The sequence below is a fragment of the Dromaius novaehollandiae genome, chromosome W (assembly GCF_036370855.1).
Source record: "Dromaius novaehollandiae isolate bDroNov1 chromosome W, bDroNov1.hap1, whole genome shotgun sequence".
Taxonomy (NCBI): domain Eukaryota; kingdom Metazoa; phylum Chordata; class Aves; order Casuariiformes; family Dromaiidae; genus Dromaius; species Dromaius novaehollandiae.
In genome coordinates, this window is record NC_088130.1 from 13159081 (window position 1) to 13182766 (window position 23686).

The 23686-nt window shown below is 39.1% G+C and overlaps 1 protein-coding gene across 1 annotated transcript in view; it reads right to left on the bottom strand.

Moving 5' to 3' along the window:
* The window catches only part of LOC112981841 (transmembrane channel-like protein 1), a 65336-nt gene that overhangs the window by 39169 nt on the left and 2481 nt on the right, over nucleotides 1–23686 (bottom strand). Inside the window, exons 2-6 of the mRNA XM_064500133.1 lie at nucleotides 18579–18644; nucleotides 18080–18455; nucleotides 13595–13735; nucleotides 4199–4289; nucleotides 2516–2597 (exon numbers count right to left, since the gene is read on the bottom strand). Coding sequence (XP_064356203.1) covers nucleotides 2516–2597; nucleotides 4199–4289; nucleotides 13595–13735; nucleotides 18080–18455; nucleotides 18579–18644 — 756 coding nt within the window. The remainder of the gene's footprint in view (nucleotides 1–2515; nucleotides 2598–4198; nucleotides 4290–13594; nucleotides 13736–18079; nucleotides 18456–18578; nucleotides 18645–23686) is intronic.

The following is a 23686-nucleotide window of genomic DNA, read 5'->3' on the forward strand; positions in this document are numbered from 1 at the left end:
CTCCAAGGGCCTTTACATTGCCCTATTTTGCCACATGAGACTACAATTTGTGGGAACTAACACGACTAAGCACTCACCGCAAACATAATTCTCTCTAACCACAATATCTGTCTTTTAGATAATGATACCGGTGTCCAACCATTTTCTTCGACCTTTCTTGAGTCTTTCGGGTAGACGGCAGAACAGAGTGGTTACAAGTGAGGTGCTGCCGGCACCAGCAACAAGATTCTCTAAATTGTCCTTTAAGCCACATTTAACACCTCATGTGTAAAGGGAATTTTAAGTAACCAAAAATATTTTACTACCATATTCTTTATAAACAGCATCATGCATATCCTGTTCCTTGTCTGATGTCAGGTGCTTAAGTCAGCAGTGTCACTGTCATCGTACAAGTGGCTCCATTGAGGCCCAAAAGAAGAAGTGGTTGGCGCAGTGACCTAGGAGTCAAAGGTGAGTCCAAGCCTCCTGGTCCTGGCTCAGTCCGTAGCTTCTGGAAACACACCTCCCCTTGCAGAGCTGCTTCTGTGTCTTCTTTCAACACAGCTGCGCCTCTAAAGACAGCAGTTGTTAAGGACATTTCCTGGAGTTCATACGTATCAGCTTGATGCTTGAAGCTTCTCCAACATGGTCTGTATTTGATCTCTGCTCAAATCTGGAGATTTCGATCAGAGCTTGATATGAAAATGGTTTTACAAATGATCTCATACTGACTCTGCTAACCGGAAATTTTGAGAAGGCAGTATAATCCTTTACTCAGACAATACACTTTGTTAAATGCCAAAAAATACAGGATAACTCCTGGCCTATTACTGACGTGACAGAGTATGACTGATATGGTACATGTTCTATCTACGTATAAACTCAGATGACAATTAGGTTTTTATAAAATGTTGAAGCAGTATTTGTCTGGTCTCTGTGCCTCAGCAGATCCTATTCTCTTCTATTCTCTTTCTTCCTCTTCAATCTCTCTTGCTTCTCCTTTTTTTAATATCTAAACCACTTTTCTTTTTCCAGGACTTGGGATACTCTCCCAGTCAAGAGGATCTTGCGCTTAGTATTACATATGAGATACATGGTGAGAGTTACTGCTTAGACTAACCAAAGTCAAACAAGTTGTGACTTAAAAATATTTTCCTCAGCATTATTTCGGAGCTGTTTGTAATCAAAATTTGTTCTAGACTTTAGAGTTTTGGACCAAATTGTAGTCTAATTGCACTTCTGAAATTACTAATATTCAAAGCGCAGGATTGTTTCTGCAAGCAAAAGCAATTGCAACTCACCTAAGCAGTGAGCTGAGCATATGGAACAAAATATAACAGAAGAACAGAGTTCACCTCATCAGCTTACTAAAAGGTAATATCTTAGTGTGATTTTGGGAGCTTCCAGGTGACAGCAAAAATGTTGCTCATTGTAAGAGAAAGAATAAATAGATATAGACATAAGACTAGAAAAATAACTCATATTTTATAGGGAGCAAAATGTGGCTGTTAAAAGTTATTACTAGCAGGACAGCTTGTGCCAGGACTACTTGTTTACAGAAACTAACAGAAACATCACTCTCATAAATCCTCAAGGTGTCTATTACATGTCCAGACCAGTAAGAGACCACATGCATCTTGCTGCTGGGTTTGATTTTATCTACATATATGCAGCAGCTTCTTCTAAACTCCACCCTAAACAAGTAGATAATCTGCTCAGCAGTCTGTAGACCATATGTTTGGAGGCTTTATATAAGTCCTCCTCAAGGGTTCTTTTGCAGTCCAAAACTCCATAAAATTCAAAATTCATTATTTTCTTGTTCTTCTGTTGTTCTGGTCATTGCATTTTGATGCAACTCACATCCAAAAGGACTAAGTCAGTCTCTATTGCACTCTCAGCTGAAGCTCATCAGTGGCAGAGCTTTGCTAAGGTACCCATGAAGTCAAGCCAAGTTTCCTCTAAAGAGAGGGCTGGAGATTATATCTGTTACTGGAAGTGGAACATAAAGCTGACTTGTGTCAAAGAAACACTCTCAAACATTGCCGTAGTACTAACTACAATGTTTTGTTTACATTTATGCCTAATATATGGGGACATCCAAGATTGTGATTTTTTCCTCTGTGTTGTATAATGTTGTTGGAAATTAGAGAAATAATGCCTAAAGAGTCTCTTACATAAGGCTGAAAATGATGAAAAAAGTCACAGAAATAATTATATAAGACAAAATAAAATGAAGGTAGAAAATAGCTGCATTGCAATAGCAATTTTCCAGATTTAATTTCAGTACTGGCTTCTGATGTTATCTGTGTATTAGGGATTATTATCTGTGACTAACACAGTCCCAAATATATTTTCAAATAGCTGTAATATCAAGCTCAATAAATATTAATGGAAGAAGAAATATTCATAACTTTTTATACTTTACACTTGATACAGACAGGTATTTCTGAAATATAAAAAAGAAATTTAAAATTCTCACATACATCAGGGATACGATACTAGGTACTATTCTTTATTACTTTCTACAAGTACTTACTTTCGATCTCCTTAATTTTCATTTCCCAGGGTATGCAGGCTGTCTTAAAATTCTCAAAATCTCTTTGAAATTTCATCCATTTCTGAAAGGATCACAGAGAAAAAAAAATGCAATCATCTCAGCATCTGCACGCCCATCCCTGGTCACTGTCTTAGATCGTCATGGGAAATGGAAGGAGTTACCTGTAACTGATGTTTTCTACCGTAGCAAAAATACTGCTAGCTCTGCCTGGGAAATGCCTGGAAAAAAAATGTGTTTTAACTATTTCTTCTTTGAAATTGAAAAAGTGATGAGGCTGGCTCAGGCCAGAGCTCTGTCTATCCCTTATCTAACAGCAGTCAAAAGTGGGTACCTGGAGAAGAGGGTAAGTGCTTGTAATCCTTCTTAGCACCCTCCCAGGTGCCAGTCTTCTTCAGCTCTCAGCTCCTAAGCCAGATGGGGTTATTATATATTTCAAAACCTTTGATGGATTTTCCTGTCATGAACTTTCCCTGTTACCCCTTGAGCCAATGTAACCCCTTAATCATCCACAGTATCCTTTGGCAAAGAGCACTGCAGCAAAAGCGCTAGTTTGTGAAGAACCATCTCCTTTTGTTGGTTTTGAATGTGGCTCCTACTGGCTTCATTTGAAGCCCCTATTTCTTCCACAAGAAGAATGATTAAATAATCCCTTCCTTTCATATCATTCATTTTTGAGAATTGTTTCTGAGAATTTAATTTGTTCTCTCCTTTGCTATTCAAAATTCAGATCTGGAGCTCAAGCTGTGTTATTTAATTGCAACTACTTGAACCAGTATTTTATCTATTGGATAAGTATAACTTTTATAATTGAGCTTCTTGTGTGCAGCTGAGTTTGAAAGCCTAATTATTTTTTGTGAACATTAATGCTAATTAAATGTGACTCCACAAAAATGTGTAGTCACAAAAATGTGACAGTTGCCTGCAGAAAAGCCAGTTAAACTAAGGGTAAACCTGGCCATAGCAAATAGTCCTGCCAAATATTATTCTTAGGGTGTTTCTGCATAGCATTTGAGTTTGGAGCAGCAGCATGCTTTAGAAATGAATCCCAGCTTACCACACTTTGCTTTGCTTTGCACTGTGGAGTGGTGTCAGAGAAGAAAACTAAGCCAAAAGATGCGCTCTAGGAGTGCACTAATCCACATCAGCTGCTACCGGGCGGTCCATGGGACCACACCAGACTTGGCCCAAGGTAAAACCTGCCAGGACACCTGTAGTGTGGACACTAGGTGCTCAGCAGCCACTGCTTGGCCCTTCCATTATGCCTCTGCAGAGCCCTGTGTCGGGCTGGGCCGACATAGCCCTGGAGTATTGGCTCAAGGGAGATGCTGAGGGCATTTCTGGTGGGAGGGAAAAGGCACTTTCTGATCTTTCACAGTGGGCTGGCTCAAGGAAAACACTGGGCTTTGGATCCAGTTCACAGAGGAAAGCCAATGTACACCCGTATGAAATTAAACTCACAAAAAAAGTTGACTTTTGTCTAGATGATAAGTCTCAATCAAACTGTGTGTTTGCATTGGAAATTCTGTCACAGGACAGCAATGGAAAAAGGGTTAAAACGCAAATAAAATAGGGAACTTTATTTGGAAAGACGTGGACATATGGCAATATCTACAACAAGCTCTCTGTCTGCATTACATGAAGTTAATGAAATAATATGTTTACCTTGGTCATCATCACTTTGTACACGTAGAACTTTTTTCCTTTTCCTTTCCCAAGTGCACCTTCAAACCTTTCAACAAAAAGCTGGGCTTCCCTGGGAAACGAGGGCAAAAGAGAGATACAGATGATGTGATGGTAAACAAAATATTGTCTCTACCACTGTAATGTAATTTTTTGGTGTGTCCTAATCCCTCCCCCATCACAGATTTTTGTATAACACTGTTCCTTAGCAATATGCAGGAAAAAAGCTCTGAGAGGTTGTATTTCACAGAAGACTAATCATATGTAGTGCAAACAGAAAAAGCAACTTGAGTCACTGCTCTAATCCAAATGTATTTGCTGACATCCAGTTAATGTTATCTAATATTTGTAGTTTCAGTGTCTTTCATTAAAAGTCCAACTACTGTCCATTTGCGTCACTTATAAACTGTTATTCATCCTTTGGGCCACTGGTTCTTGTCCATCTACCTAACAGAAATTTATTTTCTTTTTTTTCTGGAGAGGTGTAGACACTCATGGCCCTGGTTCCCCATGTCTACCCTTCTCAAGACTAGTTTTAATTCAGTCCTTCAGAATTTTGGCATAAATCATCTTTATCTGTACCATTCTCAATCATTTCTTATATGTGTAGCTTCAGTGGTCCCCAAAATATTAATTTTTACCTTATAAAGATACAGAAATGAAATAATACCCTAGTGATACAAATATGAAAGGGAGATTTTTAAATTAGTTTTAAAATGCACGATGTCCACGGATTAAAACAATAAACAGATGAGATCAAGAATGTACTAATATTTCCTCCATTCCATTGTCTCTCTATGGAGAAAATACACCTTAAAGGCCACATGTGCGGATCTAAAGCACTGCAAAATAAAGCAAGATTTCTTAGCCCTCACTGTATGCATCAGTGAATAACTACTTTACCATCAAGTGAGACTATTGCAAAGTATTGTGTATTATATTATTAGTTATCACACTAAGCGCTTGGGGAAAAGTAGAGCATTAGAAAAGTTAATTGTGATGCACATCTTTCTAGAAGCTATGCAGAGAAGTTCATTGAGAGAAATTAATTATCATGCTTATAGCTGCATCCCACAGATTTAAGTCACATGAAGAAGCGAAAAGATTGTGTCAAACTGCAAAACCTAAAAATGACATGACATTCCCAAGATGACGCAATATAAAGCCGCTGAATCCACCGTTCTTTCTCCGGGAGCCCTCCGAGCACAGAGCTGCTCCGTCACCTTCTGTAGCTCACACCTTCACCATGCCAGCGAGGCACCAGCTTGAGAGACGGCTCTTCTCACCCCCCCCCCCCCCCCCCGGCGGTCGGTGTGCCTTTGCCACCATCTGAGCCCTAGTCGTCTTCTTTGGGACACAGGCTGGCAGAAGCGAAGAGGTACACACTACAACATGGATCTCAAGCCAGTCATTCTTTATTTTTGTGTGGCACAAGGCACACACATTCAGATGGAAAAATAAAAGACCCTCTCCCCCTCCCCTCCCACCACATATCCCATCACTTTGCTCCTTCAAAGTGTTCTTCAGGAACCAAGTCAGTGTCTATTGAGGCTTTAGATGTCTTATTCTGAATTTTGTTCTTCCAGATCACATGTGTCTTCTGGATCTTGGAGGCTGATCTTTCTATGCTTTTGCTTGACACTGACCGAGCCCTTAGCTTTTTCCTTTGAGACAGTCCTCTGAGTACTTCAGAGATTTCCTGGCTCAGCACTAACACCTCATCCTTTCATTTTGGTTCTCAAAAAATTCTCCTCTTAAATTCAAGCCTTCTCAAATAAGTTAGAGAAAATGGATTCTTCCAACTTCAGGAAACCAGTGTTCAAGAGTCCCATTTAAATCCATGTCCTCAAGGTTTAAAATCTTGCAGTGTCTGGAGAGATATAAGGCTGTCCTAACAGCAGATGGCAGCTTCCTCATGAACCCAGTAGTCAGTGGTGGAGCAGCACCATAAAAGCAGCCAGAATAAACTGGGCTTGTACCAATCCCCCAAATAATCATATCATATTTTTGACTTAAGAAGTAAGAGGAAAATCGTCTACCAACCACTTCTGTCACTAAGTGATTCAAGTACTGGAATAGGTTCATGAAAAATTACTGAAATAAAAACCTACAGAACCATAGAAAAACTGTTCTTCCAGTCACTGATTGCACATAGGTTTGCTGCAGACTATCAAGATTTTCAAATTTTTTTTTAAACCGAAGCAGTGTTAGAAATTCAAGAGGATAATGTTAAAGCAACCCTTAGCACATAACGAATCCTCCACAATGTTTAAGAACACATTTTGCATCTGTAGCCTCAAATAAGTATATTCTGCTATAAAATTAAGCTAAGCCAGAACAAGAAGGAACTTTCCCCAATAAGAGCCATTAAAAAATTTATTTTCAACTCTGAATCCAAGTCCTATGTTCACTTGTGTGCAATATCTTGTTATGTTTTTCTACACAAAAAAATATTATTTCTTATCCCTCTCTATCTTCTGGCCTCTCTATCAAGGGTATATTTAAAACAATCTTTAGAGTGTTAGTAGTATACAAGCTCCTTCGCTGTCCTCAGGCTTTCAAGACGGACCAAAACCTTGCTGTTTGATCCAGATCTCCAGGGTTAATATTACTGACTTTCCTGAATGTTTCCCTTGTTTTCACTTTGCCAGTGGCTAAGTTCTCCTCTCTCCCTCCATTCCCTCTTTGCCAAAACTAGTCCCCTCCAGTTTTGAGGTATTTCAAACAAACATAACAAACTACGGGTATTAGTATTGTCCATTTCTATGAAGTAATAGCCAAAATCTTCATAAAGGAAGTAAAACATAGCACATGCTGTGTGACATTATTATGCAGTTGAAAGAAATGTGTAATTATTTTGTAAAATGGAGAAAAGTTAAAGTCCCTTTTATGTGTCAAAAAAGTTACAAGCATGTCTTACCCTTTTTTGCGTGTGGTGGATTTCTCTTTACCAGACATTTTAAAGAGCGTTTTCATACCAGAGGGTATGAGGCTAAGTCTCATTTAAAGAGACTAAGTCTCATAAGAAAACCCCACCACATACAGGCGTACAGAGGAGTTATGTGCCCCACAGCAGCCTATCCATTAGCTGTAGCCATGAATATTTGCATGAGTAATTTACAGTTCCTATTTAATTGGTAGTTAAATGCAAATCTCAGTAACAATTTTATTCTATGAAATACTCCCACTGGAGTTTTAATGAAATATATGAAAAGCAAATTTATTGCAGACGCAGAGCTTGAAAGAGGGCCTATGGGTAATGAGGCAGAGAATGTGTGTTGCAGTTATGTGCAAGGCAGTAATATGGAAAGCGTTACTACCAGATGATACTGGAGCCATGAAACAGAATGTGTTTTCCTTCCCTCCCTCGTCCTTTCTCCCCTCTCTACCATGTTAGTCCCACTGGGCTGCTCCTGACTCCTCTGATTTGTAGGTTAAGGAAAACTTTCCCCCACTTCTGCTTAAGCTTCCTGGCTTTAAAAGTTCAGCAACAACACAGCAGTATTGGCTTGCAGAACAGGCTTGCAGTGGCCTTTCCATGTCTGTGACACGTGCTCTTTTTTGTTAAATGTAATCCAGTATGTCACTTGATTCAGTTTTCTACCTTGATGTCTAAACTAAAAGACCTCTATTTGTACATCTCTGCAGACTTTTACCAAACTTTGTCCTTTCCCCCGTTTCTTCTGCACTAAAATAAAATATGGAGGCAGGGGGAAAGATGAAGCAATAAAAAGTAGTCTCAAACCACGAGTCCTATTTTAGACACCTCAACAACAACCAAAAACCACGCACACCTGCTTGGAAGTCACGCAAGTTAGCTAACATGGGGACGTGTCAAAAACAACACAGAGAGACAAAACCAAGCTTTGTAATCACTGGTATCATGTGTTATAGGTAAATTATCTATATCACAAGATAGGCCAAAGTGTACCCCGTTAGCTAACTGTGAATTTAAAGAAGCTTCAGAGAAACCTTATTAATTGAATTACCGACACAAGGAACTAATAAATGTTGCATGGGGCCAGGCATTATTGTCCTGGAGAAGACTGAGTTAATTATTAATAGTAGGTGTGGAGTTACAGCTTCCAAAGTGCTAGGTGTACGGTACTTCGAGCACTTCAGCATTGCAGGGAGAGGATGAATTACAGCTCTCAGAGGTTGTTGCTAATGAATAGGATTCAAGTGGATTGCTCACATTTTTCAGTAACAGTTCAGGAAGGTTTCAGTCTCCAAGATCTAAAAACTCATTAAAAAGAAATGTCGTATTAATATTGATCATCCAGGACTTCTCCAAGTCTTGAAAAGATCGGCTAAAAACCGACGGCAAAACAACTGTTGCCAGGCAGGGGCTCACTTGAAAAGCAGTTCAGCAGTAATAATGGGCAAATTATAGTGTTATTTAATACGCGGTTGGCCTCAGGGACTGCCACGCTGCCCTTGGGGACTGCCAGGATGTTCACAGTAAAAGAACTGAAATACAGATATGCTGGCGTATAAAGACAACGTCCAAAGAGGAGAAATTTCCTCCATCTCACAAAGGCACCTTATGAATCATTGTTTTTTGTATACTTACAGAATATTCTGTTTTTATTTGATCTGTTTTGACGGATAACCTCAGTTTTGTAATAAAACAAATGGCACTAAAGAAAGATATTTAAAAATCATTGTACTATATTCTGTCCCTGACCCATGAAGAAGAGATTGCTCCTTGGATTATTTAGAAAAACTAAAAACTGCTTCTGGATCTCTTTATAGTCTGTATTTAATTGGGAGTCCTTTAAAAACCATAAGCTTGACATTTCACTGCCACCTTTTTCATAACACTATTTTGTTTGTTTTGATAGTTTTCTAATTGGCTTGTGGTATACCTCTAAACTGAGGCTGCTGTTAGCACTTTTCTGGGTCCTTGTGTACTATTCTCTGATTACACAGTAATTTAATAGACTTTGTTAGTAGATATAAACTGCATGGCTGCTAAGAGCCCTTCCTATTTTATAGCACAAACCTTTATGTAAAATGTGGAGTATACGAAGAAGGAGAATAAGATTAGCATTCAAGAGCCAAACACAGTAGCACAGCTTTTTCAATCTTTCCCTTGCTTTCATATCTGTGCAAAATCCAACTTGGAGAAGGCCCAGAAAGGGACACAATCCTCCAAAGCAGACCCTCGGCTATAAATTGGTATAGCTTTCCCTGGAGCTTTTCCAACTTGCAGCAGCTGAAGCTGTGGCCCCATGAGTTTTATCTTTTGCACCATTTTCTAATCCAGAAAATGTCTTAATAGCTTAACCCTCTTTCTCTAAATCTCATTATGGTAAGAAATGACTGATGGCCATTACCAGCTGAGAGCTCTTCAGCTAATTTTGGACCGGCATAGGTAGCCGGTTTCGAGAGGAAATGTCCACAAAATATCATCTCCCACAGAAAGGGTGCAACAACAGCACTCACAAACCCTGCAAACCAGCGGGAGGAAAAAGCAGAGGGCCAGCACGCTCTTCTGAAGGAGGGCATTTTTCTGTGAAAATGGAAAATGCGGGGCTCCAGCACGGGCTGCCATGTCCTTTGCTCGCAGCCTGACACCTTTATGATTAGGGGCTGGGGGGAGGTGATGCTGGTTTCCATAGGGCACCATTTCACGCATCTCCTCGCCTTCGCCTCCCTCCTTTCCCCCCCACCAGACCTGCGAAGGTCTCAGCATGGTGTCACCCATGGGACTGGAGCCCGGCGGGGACTGATGTCCCCCCGCCTGCACACTACAACGGGAGCAGGGATCTCCAGAGGCTTGTCCTCGTTCGCGGGTCTTCAGAGAATAATCGGAGGCTACTTGAAATGCATCTTCTAGTTGCAGGGATGTAAACCAGAAGTTAGAGCTGATCTAATTTTGCGGTGGCCCTCGATTAAGAGAGCCATTTCAGCAATGAGCATTTAAGTCTGGTTTCAACAGAAGGTATTTTCTACAAAGCAACTAGTTCCGCGACTGTGTTCTAAAATTAATTGCTGATTCACACATTTCAGAACAAAAGGATGAAGGAAAAGATTAACTTTTTTACAAAGCAGTCACTAGAGCTGAGTAGAAATTGCCTTTCCCATCCTGTACCAAAGAAAAAAAAAAGAAACTCCCTCAGGAAAATCCAAAGCATTTAGTTTCAATACTTACTCTTTAAAAAAATAATCATTTTATTATTTTATTTATTTATTATTTATTTTATTATAATTGGTCTACATTTGGACAAGAAAGTGGTTTTGAATCAGAAGATTAAGGGGGTTGTTAGGTCTTGAAAATGCTTAAACAAAATGCTCCAACAATTTTAAATTTCTTATTCACTTTTTTAAAATGGGTAATTTAGTGAAAATTAAACCTTTCCTTACAAAAGGTTTGCTTTGACAAATTAACATTTTCTGATAAATAATATTTAGACAAAAAAATCCTCACCAGCCCTATTAATTGCTTCTCAAATAATGTGAGAAATATTTTTTTTTCTCTTTTTTGTCATGAATATGTAACTAATCCTTAAGCATTCCTTGGGGGGGGGGGGGGTCTCCTTCTCAGAAAAATGTAGGTGCTAATAGAGAACAAATATGGAAGTGGGGTTTGGTTCATGGCAAAGGACATTCCTTAAAATGCTGAGGAGAAACCTCCTCCAATGAAGCATCTCCCTTTTGTGGAAGCTGGAAGGCAAAGAATAGGAAAGTTTGTTCTTCTATTTTTAAAGCCTTTATTTGCTTTCTGCAGATCCCATAGTATTCAAACATCTGCCCAAGCAAAGAAGCAGATGATACAGGGAAAGAATGACTAATAATAATTGTTGACCAAAACCTTCAAGAGTAAGAAATAACTGAGGAGTTTAAGACACTTTAGGCCAGTTTGTGCCGATTTTTCATATATACAAGAATAATGCCAATCTATCAACCTAATGATGCCAGGATAACGGTTAAATAAGCTCCTTTAATCCAAAACAAATTTACAGATATCCTAAACTGTGCCAATATACGTTCATAATAAAGCAGCCACTGTTATAACAATATTAGTTCTTAGATTTTAAGCAGTATAAATACACGAGGTCTTTCACTGCAACTCATTTGGACTTAGGCTCCAAAGAGCCAGTTATGAAAACAAGACTCTAGAAAACATAGTCTATATCTGTATTATGGTATCTAAATGATTGGTTCTGATTTTTTTAAAGGTACTGAGTACTCACAAGTTCCCTGATTTTCATCTAAGATGCAAAACATAGGTTTAAACACTTAATTCTCAACACACAAGTTTGAAAACATGACCAAATATTAGTTTTTCTTTTATATTTTTTCTTCCAGTAGTTTTCTGGATTTGTTTGTTTTTGCCTGCCAAGATATGCATGATTCTGTGCAGAACTGTGACAGTCTAAAATGAGATTGTCCAGAATAAATGGTGACTATTTTTGGAATGTTATTCGACAGAGGTACATTGCAATAAATGTAATTCTTCAGTTAATAAAAGCAGATTCAAAATAAAGAAGCTAATCTGAGGAACTGTCATTTCCACTTGGAATACAAATTTTTCTAGGGCAAATAAGCTACTAAAGTGCTTCTAAGCCTACTTCAAAGAGAGCTGTAGCAAAGTATAGAAAAAGCCATTGTTTTGAAAAACCCCCAGAGAGTACACTGATGCATATTTTGTACTAATATAGACCTTCTGATGTGAGCAAATAAAATTGAATGCAAGTCTAGTCACTCAGTCAGAATTTCAGAAATAAAATAATTTAAAAGGTGGTCACGTTAATGAACATTCAGATAGAATTGCTGCCCATGCCCAAATATATAAGGTCAACTTAATACCGAATATTAACAGAGAAATGATTTTCACTTCTTGGACAGATAATAAGGGTGGGATTTTGAAAACTTACTGTTGGTTTAACTGTGAAAGCCCACCTCAGAGTGTAAAAAGCTGTCCAGTGCAGTAGTTCAGCAGTCACTGAAGCTGACTAGAAGCACTCACTCAATTACAAACATTTCACAGTAACATAGATTTTTTAAGGCCAGAACGGATTGATATTCTCTCTCGCTCTGACCATCAAGGCTCCTGGTTCAAACCCAGAGCTAGTGGCTGAGCTAATTATATCATGTAAAATTTGCACCTCCAATTTAAAGACTTCGATCTGTACTTAATTGACACTGTCCCTAAAGACACTGCTGTAACTTGCCCTCACCATAAATGTGTGCCAGTTGTCTTCAAACACTTCTTTTTTTGTAATGTCATAAAAGCAAACTGAGAGAACCAGCTGATGTCAAAGCTAGAATAGAAAACAACTATGAAAGTAGGAGCTCCATTCATAATAAGGACACAACTGTAAAAATTTTATTTTATGTTGGCGAGGATCCTATAATTATAGACTACGAAAAATAGAGTAGCTCTTACATAATTATCTAATCTGCTTATCTACTTTCCCTGAAATTTCTCTCATCTCCACAGTATTTTCTCTTTACATCTGCTGTGTACTCTGTTCTCTTTTGCTCTATGTCCCCTTCTCTCACAACATACATTCAATTTCCTCATGAGTATATCCTCCACAAAATGACTTTACCTTCCAGAGAAAAAGAAAATCATAGACCTTACACCCTGAGTTTTTCCACCACTGTTGATTCAACCTGTGTTATGCTCTCTCTTCCCATCATGTTTCTGTTTTCTATCCATATTGAAAACTCTCTGGAGCAGGAACCATCTTTTCTCTGTTAGTTGTGTCTAACAAAACCCAGTCATATCATTTGTTGGTGTTTGAACAGTACCACAGTGACTGATGAGTTATTTAAAACACATGAGCATAGCAGCTTTTGCAAAAGAATAAATTTCTGTACATTAACCCAGTTTCCTATGCCCTAGTGGATTTGCTAGGGCAAAACATAGTTTTACATGGGGCATACCTAAAAATGTATTAAAAAATCAAGCTCAGTTTCCAATCAGAAAAAAGGTTTGTTTTTTTCTTAAGTTCAACAAAATCTGTTCTTTCCCCAAGAAGGTTAAGACAGAAAAGAAAATCCACCCTTGCCATCCCAGTAATCTTGAGGTATTGTTGAAATTCAACATTTGGCTTGCATCAGACCTAATAAAAAATTATCAACTGAAGAAAATGAAAGCTTTTACTGGAGTGTGTGATGGAAACCTCAAACAAAGATCTAAGTTTTTAATATTTGATTTCAGATCTGCAGAGACGAAAAAAGCACTGATCTGCAATACCATTTAAATCCACTTTCTCTGAAAGCACATACCAGGAAGGAAATAGAGATCAGAAATGGCTTGAAGTTAATTGTGTCACTAGGTGTAGAAATAAAGCAAAAGTTCAGGAGAAAAGTGCACAGTGCAAATCAGGATGGCAGATATTCATCATGAAAATCAAACCGTACTTCAGGACAGCCAGCTTCTTTTTCATCTTCCATGGCTTGTTTCGTAGAGTGGCAATTAGCTTCTTTTTTTCTTCTACCTCTTCTTTCAGCTTGGCCAATTCCTCCTCTGTAATCGGCTCCTCCTCAGAGTCAGAATCGGAGCTGCAAGCAAGAACAGGGAGAAAACAGTCACTAAAACTCGGGAAGGAGAGAAGTTTTCACTGATGTGAGTACTTGGTGCTAACTCTTGTCGTCTTTAAGACCTAAGTTCGTGTCTTCCCTGCTGCTCAGCGGGGAGGATGGAGTTCCTCGACTGGGTGGAAGTTACAGGGTAAAAGGCAGAGCCGCACACTGAGGGCCATACAGCAGAGTCCCGGCCGAACCAGCGTCCCACCCGGAGCAATCCTATCACAGACAGAGAACGGGCAGCTCTTTGGGCGATGTGTCTGACAGCCCGTGATTGCTCCCATAGGAGTAACCGCCCGCCTCAGAGTTCAGCCCAAATGCAGAACGGGCACATGAGAACACTGTAATGGCAGCATTTAAAATATAGTTGTCCAGCCCACTCCACCATGCCTCGGGAGAGAAGAGACACCACAGCCTCCGCAAAGGTACATCTAAACCAGACGAAGGCCCATGGCCATCTCCACTGATCAAGGCAGTAACATTTCAGAGCTGGGAAAGGTTCAAAGCCACATTGCAGAGTGGCTGCCACACGTCCAGGTGCTGGTAGTAAGCTGAGGCAATAGTAAGGGCATCTCCAGATGTGTTTTGTTTACAAGGTGAACATTTTATTCATGCACCGATTTATAGCATCAACAAAAAACCTTGTTGATTGAGGCAGTGTCTACGTTCCTAAAACCTATGCAGATCTTTTCTGTGAGAAATCTTGTAATGGCAGCAAACCAACAGCAACAGGTGTTTCCTCTTTTTATGCCAGCTAACAGGAAAATAATAAAAAAGAATTCATTACACTTCAACTTCCTGCCCTAAAAAGCTGACAGGGATGACTACCATTGACCAAGTTCTTACTCAAAACAAACTGTTTGATGTGCTTTTATTTGTTTTTCAGGAGGGTGTTTTGTTTTGCCCTTTTTCCTTTTGGAATGTTTGAAAATGTACTGCAGTTTTTTGGAAACAACTTTCCATTTTCTAATTGCTTTGGGAACCGTTCATTTGAACTTTCTAAGCTAGCAGTTTTCGGGCAGTTTTGCTTACAATTCACCTTTTCGAGTGTTTTATATTCAAAACCTGACGTCCGAGCTGAATGACTGGTTACCCAAGTCACATAATAGTATGGTTTATGTGCTCCAGATAACTAAGGAATTATGAACTTTTGCATCTATCAAAACGGATAACAGAGCTACAGTAAAAGACCTCTGGAATGGGTTTTCTACTACCAAAAGGGCTTGTCAGCAAGGATGTCTGTGAAAAAATTCAAAACAACCAAATACGATGAAAGCCAAATTCTTTTGCAACACATCAAAATCCAAACTTCTCATGGTTCATCTCTCTTTAGCTTTGGTGAAATAGGCATAGTTTCAGCAAATGCCACAGGGAAAGAGTTTAAAACTCCAGGCACCCAGGAGGAAGTCAGCAGCGGAAAGAAAGAGGCTCATGTTTATCAAACGGCCTGCTGTTAAAGACTCAAACGTTATTTGTTGAAGAGGCTGTCACACTGAAAAGTCGAAATCATCAGCCATAAAATTTCAAAACTCCATGTGTTAAGCAACAGTGCCACAGAAAATGTAAATCTCCAGAAAGATCCTTCCGGAAAGCCAGGGAGACATATTTATTGCTATTCTGGTATTGCAATGAGCAAATGGAAGACCTACATAAAGATTTAGGTCAAATGGTTGAAGGTCAATAAAAAAAATTGTGTATAAAATTGAGAGGCATTTTAATGTGTGCAGAGTGAAGAAAAAGAACAGAAGGATTAAAGGAGACTATTTTCGTCTTTATGAGAGGGCTCTAAATCTTTAGTTGTTTCATCAGCTGCTTTGTGCTATACAAAACAGAGAACAACCTGCCTGATACTGAGGATTTCCTTTGACATAAGAAAATCGCTGGGTTGTGCAAAAGTGAAATACTCAGTTTCACAAGAATGTAGTGAGAATAGTGGGAAATATGAGTGGTAGGTAATAAATAATACAGTGAGCTAAGAAACTGTGCAGAACAGAAGGGATAAAGTAGGGATAATACTGATTCTTGTGCCCGTAGCCTTTTAGTGCGTTATTTAACTTTGCAAACACATCTGCTCTGGAAGTAAACATCTCATCTTTCATTTTTCACTTTCCTTTGTAACTAAGAAAATAATCAGAATTCCAGTTTTCTAGACACCTTTAAGGTGTTGTTTTTTTTTTTATTTAACCAGTTCTGTCCAACAATGGTTACACTATGCAGTCAAACTTGATACAGTTGCAGCAGATTTTTCCTTTAGCTCCAGTGATGGAGCACTGTGAGATTTCATCTAGGAAATCGGAATTCTGTCTTCTTCTGCAAAATGCACAGGATGATATAGGCAAATACAATATTATCCTCCTGTGGAATAATATCATATTCAACGCATTGTCTATATTAATTTTACTTTCATTTATCTTGTTTAATTTTCCTTTCCCAACTTCTTATTTTCTTTTAGTGTACTTTTCCGTGCTGTCTGAAATGCCAAGAGCAAGATGCGCTTTTAAGCAGCATGTAGCCTTTGTTGTGATGAGTCCTCATGGACATACTAGACAGCTTATATTTCTGTCCTCCCACCCTTCTGTTCCCTCCTCAAGGCTTTCCTGAATCATAGTGGAACTGATCACCAGCATATATTCCTTTGTTCTTACAATACTTATAGTTCTGTTATTAAAAAACCCTGTGAATCCTCTTGGTTATTTATAGAGAGCTGTCTGAACAATAGGTCACTTAAAGAGAGAAGGAAAGAAACTTCCTTTCAACCTTCTTACAATTCCTTTTTAAATGTCACTTTGTGATGTATCTTTTCAGCTTCTACTTTAAAATGAAAGGACCACCCTTCTCTGTGCTGCAGAGTTGTTACCTTACTTATAATTGCTTGTTCTTCCAAAATGAGGTCAAAGAAAAGCCTGTAATCTTGTCAGTTGGTCTCCTAACTGTCTAAGAATATAATATTCTTGAGGTACCTTCCGGAGTAATTAGCTGTCCTCAGTTATTCCTCAGGTGTTATGCTCACTGCCTCAAGAATGCCCTGATCTGGTTAGCAGTTTCTAATTATTTAGCCTAAATGTATGTATTCTAGTGTTCAGTTGTTTGGAAGACAATCAAAAATGTTTTGCTTTCATTGTTTTATATTTTCAGTGGTCTTTTTTTAATTAACACTCAGCAAATGTTTGCAATAGAAGACAATAAAAATAAGCAAAGGAACACGGATTGGCAGAATGAGGAATGCTGCCATATGAGTACAGGAGATTGCACAGAGGGGTGTAATTGGCACTATAGCGAAGAGCTCACACAAAAACAGATTTTAGGCATTCTAATAGGGAGGGGGGATGAAGTCAAAGTATGTTGCAATGGGACCATGGACAAGTTAATACAACAGCATGTCTCACCATATTTTTTTCCCTTTGACTCCTGCCGTGTTCTCCAAGGGTGCCTTTGGAAACACAAATAGCTGTAGCATGTGCTCACTGGGGGAAGGGGAATCTCTCTCCCTGTTCACTGAGATAAGCATTTCTAGCTCCATTTGCTCCATGATACATTATTCCCAGAAGTTGTTTCCTTTCAAAAACATGAGAAAGGGCAGGGAGCAAGAAAAAAAGTAAAAAGAAGTTTTCAGAAGTGCTCGGTACCTGTGGGATCTCCCAAAGACCCCCACTTGAAATGCTGTGGAAAAGTGACTAGGCATATTTCAGTGGGAGCCGGTGGCAGATGAACTTTGGACAGTCCCAGCTCAGTTCCTGGTTCTGACTCCCTCAAGCTGTGGCACTAATCTTTTGTGAAAAGTTGGCCCCAACCAGGCTTGGAAACAAAAACTCCATTTTGTGAAAAGCATCAAGATTTTAGTTCCACACCAGAAATAAAATGTGCCTCTTGGGTTTTGAGCTCCGCCACGGCCACCCTTCTCTCATTCAGTCCCTTCCTCTGGCACCTTCCCTTCCCTTTCTCCAGGGACCAACTCATAAACGTAGGTCATCTAACACCATAAGGAGGAGCCAGGCTCAAGTTCCTGTAAGACTGGATTTGCTTTTGATCCGGTATCGGTGGTCCGGGAAGTGTATGGTTGATTGTTTTCAGAAGTTACACCCTGGACCCACGACACCTTCCTGACTTCATTCCATTGCAATGGATATAGTGTTGTGGAAAGTTTCCATTTCACTCAGTCAGAATTTCCTCACTGCGAAAAACCATTCTATCCAGCTCAAATTGGGCTCTAATGAGAAAAGGAGTCATATTGACTCCCAGCATTTCACAGCTGTAAATGAAAACAGGTTTTACATGAGATAACAACAGGTTTCATATAAAAAATGGAATATACTGAATTACCCTGAACCTGATTTCTTTTTGTCCTTTTTCTTCTTGTTGGCCTTCTCTTTTTTCCCTTTCTTATCAGACTTTTTATCCTGTTTCTTCTCATTTTTGCCTTTCCCATTTTTACATCCTTTCTCATCTTCCTCTTCTTCATCATCTTCCTTGGATTTCTGATTTGCCTGGTTCTTCCTGGTTTTGCGGGGTTCCACCTCAGAATCACTGCCCTCATTTCCAGATGCCCTTCCCCGTCCTCTCCTGTTTCTGTGCCTGCGATGCCCGGCTCTCCTTGGCCCATCTTCATCATCATCCTCATCTTCCTCACCACCATGTCTGGCTCTTCCTCTGCCATGCCCCCGTCTAGTTCTGGGTGTTGCTTTCTTCCTCTCTTTATCTGTGATGGGGAGAAAAACACAAGAGAAAGCAGCATGTTGAAGGGAAATCTTCCCTGCTCCTGTTTCATAGTTTGTAACCCCAAAACTTCTGAGTCTAGCCTCAGTTATCCACACCTAGTTACCTATTTCTTTGACATTTTCTTCATTGTCTGCTGTGCTGCCTTTTTCTTTGTCAACATCACTGCTATCTGTGAAATCAAAAAAAAGGCCTGTTTAGTGAGGAGTAGTCATTAGGGATAGAGATCTTTCATGAAATGCTTAGAAATTGCTCCATTTCACCATTTCACAAACCCAACATTTTGGAACACTGTGAACAGTTTTCAAGAAATAAGGTGAAGACAGAAACAATGCAGTTACACTGTCGTTTAGCACTCAGATAAGCAAGCCTGAAAGTGAAGAACTTCCTCATTATCTTACGGAAATAAGCAGGATAGTAGGACCCGTGAAAAAAAACACCACGTTCAGCAACATCCCACAATATGGGGAAAAGACGAAGGGAGATGAAAGATGCTTCTTAGCCTGGTTAAAAACATTTTTGTTTTGTGTGGGATGTCTTGCCTAAGTTGTTCAGCCTTACTAATGACTAATACTAAGTTCAATGAGAGAGGCTCTTCTGCTACCTATTCACAACCAGGAAAGTAGCCTAATCATTTACCTTGTACACTTTGAAATTGGGATCATGCATATATGGAGAAGAAAGAAAAATACTCCTCTCTTTCATATATATATTATAGCCACAAGAATCCTATCTATATATGGGGCATACATGATATTTAATTAATACTCTCTCTGGAAATATTTGTATGAACATATCACATAGTATGTCACTACTGGAACTGCTAGTGGACATTTCCTCAGAAGCAATCCACCTAATACCTGAGAAGCCAGAAGCTAAGAGGCTTTCTTGAAGTAAAACTGAGTTTGTAGATATAGGACAGCATTTGAGATACATCAGTGAAAGATGTAAAGAGAGAGATGCATGGTAGTAGGGGATTAATGAGAACAATAAGAAATATTAGCCTGAACAGAAATAGGCAGCTGCCATTCCACTCTTATGTGTCATACATTTTCATTCACATCTAACTTCTCCTCAAGGACAGGTAACATGTCATGGTCCATATGGCTCTGTTTTTCAGGCAGCAAGAAACTAGTTATCTTTCATTTTCACTTACCTGTAGTTCTTTTGAATTTTTCCTTATATTCCATCTTTTTCCACCCATTCTCTAGTTCCTTTCATAATTTCATTAAGCCACCAATGATTGCTTGAAAATTTATATGCATGTTGATCTATCTGGTGACTGCTATAGCTAAACCATCAGGCATAACTTACTAGCTTTACCCAGACAGAAAGGTATCAAGCAAAAATGGTGAAATACATAAGGCTGCAAACAAGAAACAGCCTAGAGTTTTTTTCATTGCATGCAATAATGTGCAAAGGGTTATTATACATAATTTGACAGGCATTTTAAAACAGGGACATAGGCAGAGTTTAAATTCCCTCCATGAAAAATTTCATTGTAATAGTATTTTCTAGCATTTCCACAGCATCTGCACAATAAATTTTTTAAGATTATGCAAAAGTGTTATCATTCAATATCTTCAGTGGAATGTGAAAATAAGTGCTCTTTTGTTCTTCCTGCCTTCTGTTGCTGACAGTAACTAGATCTGCATTTGACAAAGATCATTACGTTGCTATAGAAAGCTTGCAAAGACAGAGACAGCCTCTTCTAAAGGGATGCTTTGCATGCAACAATAGGGCACCGTCTTTTATTTGCAACTAATGCTTTTGCTGATCTCCTTCAGCCAAACAAAAATTCCCGGGAAGCACTTTAATGATACAAGATTGGCTTCACTGCAGCTTCTGATGACTGAACACAGTAAGCAAACAGCTGGGGGCTTATCACATACCCTGAAACAGACTTCAGTACTGCAAGTATATCGTGCAGAAATTGGTATAACATTGACACAATAGCGAAAGTAGAAACAAGGGAGTGTGCAACACCCAGGCTTAAACCCAGCAGAAGGTAGTTGTTTGGGTTTAATTAATTATGATGGCATGGGGTAACAAATGTGTAAGTCTGAATCTAACATTTCAGGGAAAATAAAGTGTTAAGCTAAATAAGGAATTTCAGACTGCTTCACAAAAGTACTGTGAGTACTACTAGAGGGGAGTGTACTGAATTACTAATCAGGAATAGTCCTGTTTGCTTTTACTTTTTACCTATGCACTCAGGCATCTGAGTGATAAAGAACAGATTATTTTAAAAAAATGAAGACACAAGCATAAAACCAACCGGAAGTGGACATTACCATGGGAAGAGCCTAGAAAACGACCAGTGATTACACGGAATCACACAGCTAGAAGAACAATGGCTACTACAGACAAACTCAAGAAGCACCAGTCCAGCTTCAACGATGATTTTTGCAAAAGCTGAAAATTATAGCACCATATTGGACTTCAGGTCATTCCTGACTCCAGGGTGCTGTGCTCATCCAGAGATAGGAAACATGCTCAGTTTAAGTGTCTGAGCTTACTGTGTTAAAAAAAAAAAAAAAAAAAAAAAAAAAAAAAAGCCTCATTACACCACCTCGATGTCAAGTAGACGATTACTATTAGTTCATCCGAGGCTTGATGGGATACATTGATGGGATACATGAAAAGCCTCATCTGAGGCTTGATGGGATATATTGAAAATTTGCAAACTTTTGTCTGTGCTGCATCAAATAATGCTAACAGATTTCAGCCAAATCTGCACAAAGAAGAATGTGGGGGGTTCGTCCCTCTGTTTCTGGTGTATCCAGAGAATGAGAGATCTCCCAAGGGCTTGCGGTGCGATGCAGAAAGCATAGTAGTAGAATTGTTTTTAAAAGAGGCTGGAAGAAGCCAGGCAAGGGTCTCATGTCCTCAAGTTTGCCTGCACATGCTGCACACTGTTTTATGTTATGAGCTGGGTTACTAGCAGAAGGGGGAATGAGGGAGCTTTAATTCCCCTGAGGTCTGTCCTGAGCAGCATATATGCATACATTCATGTAATGAATGATGTGCACAGTTATATAGTCACCCCCTCCTGCACCCACATTATAGCTATCCTTGTAATGCAAGAACTGTAATACAGACAGTCTGTATTAATAATTGTCTTTTTATGTTTTGGGGTTTTGCTCATCTCTTTGAAAGACCAATGATGTTAATTGGTTGGGCATTTGAGCAATAAGAGTGATAATTTATCATTAATGTGCTTAACATTATTATTATTAGAAAGCTACTTCAGATCATTAACTCTGTAATACTTTTCAAAGAGGAAAGCAAGAGGCTAAGCAGCTCATAACTCAGCACTTCAGTTGCTTGTGGCAAACCCTGTCTCGCTGAATTATTGGAGAAGCATTTCAACTATACACAAATTACATTTCATGGTGACACTAAATCTAAATGCACTTTAGCACTAAATTTAAATGCTCTTCTATAAACCACAACACAGAGAAACAGTAGAGAAGCGTTCCTCAGGCACTGTATTATCATCCTATAGGAAAATTGAAGAGTATTTTTGGTGCTCTGGCTTGTTGAAGTGTATGGTCTTTCAAGCAAGAACAAAAACATCACTGTGCAGGATCCTTTTATCTCTATAATTTGTCTTCTGCTTTTTCACGCAGATCTTCGTATGATCCCACTTATGAAAAGCTTAATGAAGGAGATATATAGCCTTCACTGAAAGCAACTAAATCTCACTAAAGCAATGTCTAGAACTGCTCATTGTTCCAGAGAAGGGCTAATAGGACCTCATTTCTTCACTGTACTAATATTCGCAGGGCTAATTTTGGTGATGGGGCTCTGGGTCAGCTAACTTAAGGTAAGGTGACCTCAGAGCAAACTATTTTTCAGCTGTTATCTATTCCCAGATACTGCATCCTGCCCCATGTATTATTAAGTATATTTGGAAATATTCAAAGTCTTACACCTTACACTCTAGGAAACTCAGTCACTTTCTGACTTTTTCCCCAGTGATTTAAAGGGAACTTTGTCATCTTGCTAGACTAAGGGCAGCAAAAGCATAAATCTGAGAACTGATTTGCTTGAAACCTCCTTTAGGTTTTAGCCTATAGCCACAAATGAGCCAACTACATCAGGCTGAAAAATCTCTGTGAGGGCATCCTGACTGAGTTCAGAATAAACCACAAGTCAGAAGCTGCAGTGAAGACAGGGCATCAGATCTCAAAAGACAGCTCAGAGCAGAACTCAAAATGTTGTCACTTTGGTTGCTGAGGAAATTAAGCGCAAAACAAAATTTTTAGAATCCTAGAAGCCTTTACTGTATGAGGTGGCTATTCAACAGTCTTGCTCATCCTAGTCACCCAGCTTTCCTGAATTGGAAATTGGGACTGTTGGGACTGTGGTATTCTTATCTCATTTTCCCAAACTGTTTGTGCATTATTTACCAGAGGGTTCTGCTCAGATTTTGTATTTTCTTTCAGCTTGTCTTCTACTGACAAACTTCCTTTGATTTTTCATTTTGAGAGGGATAATGATTCATGGAATTAACCCATAAAATGTGGCCCAGTACTGGGATACTACTGCTCACACTACTACTAAGTATAACTGACTGCTGCTAAGCAATTCTCTGTGCCATTGCCTTGAAAAAATTTCAGTGATGAGTGAAGGAGTTTGTATATGGTTCAGAAATGCTATCCAACTTTTTGAATGTGCTATAAAATAAATATTTATTGTATTATTTAATTGTTAAGCCAGTGAGATGGGTCATATGCAGACAGACCCTTGCAAGCAATTATTGTACCTCCATTGGCCTGTGCTGGACTTTTCTTGGTGCCAGAAAGATGTCATCCTAGACAGCCGAGAAACTGGGTATCCAGCATGCAGAAACGTCAACAATGCATGAGCATCAGCAATGCTTGAACATATTAATCAAAGCGATAAGCAATAAATGCATGTGAAGTATCAGTCAAAAAGGAGAGCATGGCATAATATTCAGTTCTAGGTATCTACATACATTTTCGTGCCATTGTTTCTGATCATGTAAATATGACAGTATCTGACAATACTTCTGTAATGATAAATATCACAGAAGTAACAGCTCCAAAACATACCATAAATAATATACCAAAATCTCACAAAAAGTGAATTGGTGATTAACTTGAGAATTGAGGTTCAACAATGAGGAACTGGTCATATGGGAAGAGGTTGACCCAAGTCTCTCAGGACACCCCAGAGTGAAGAAGT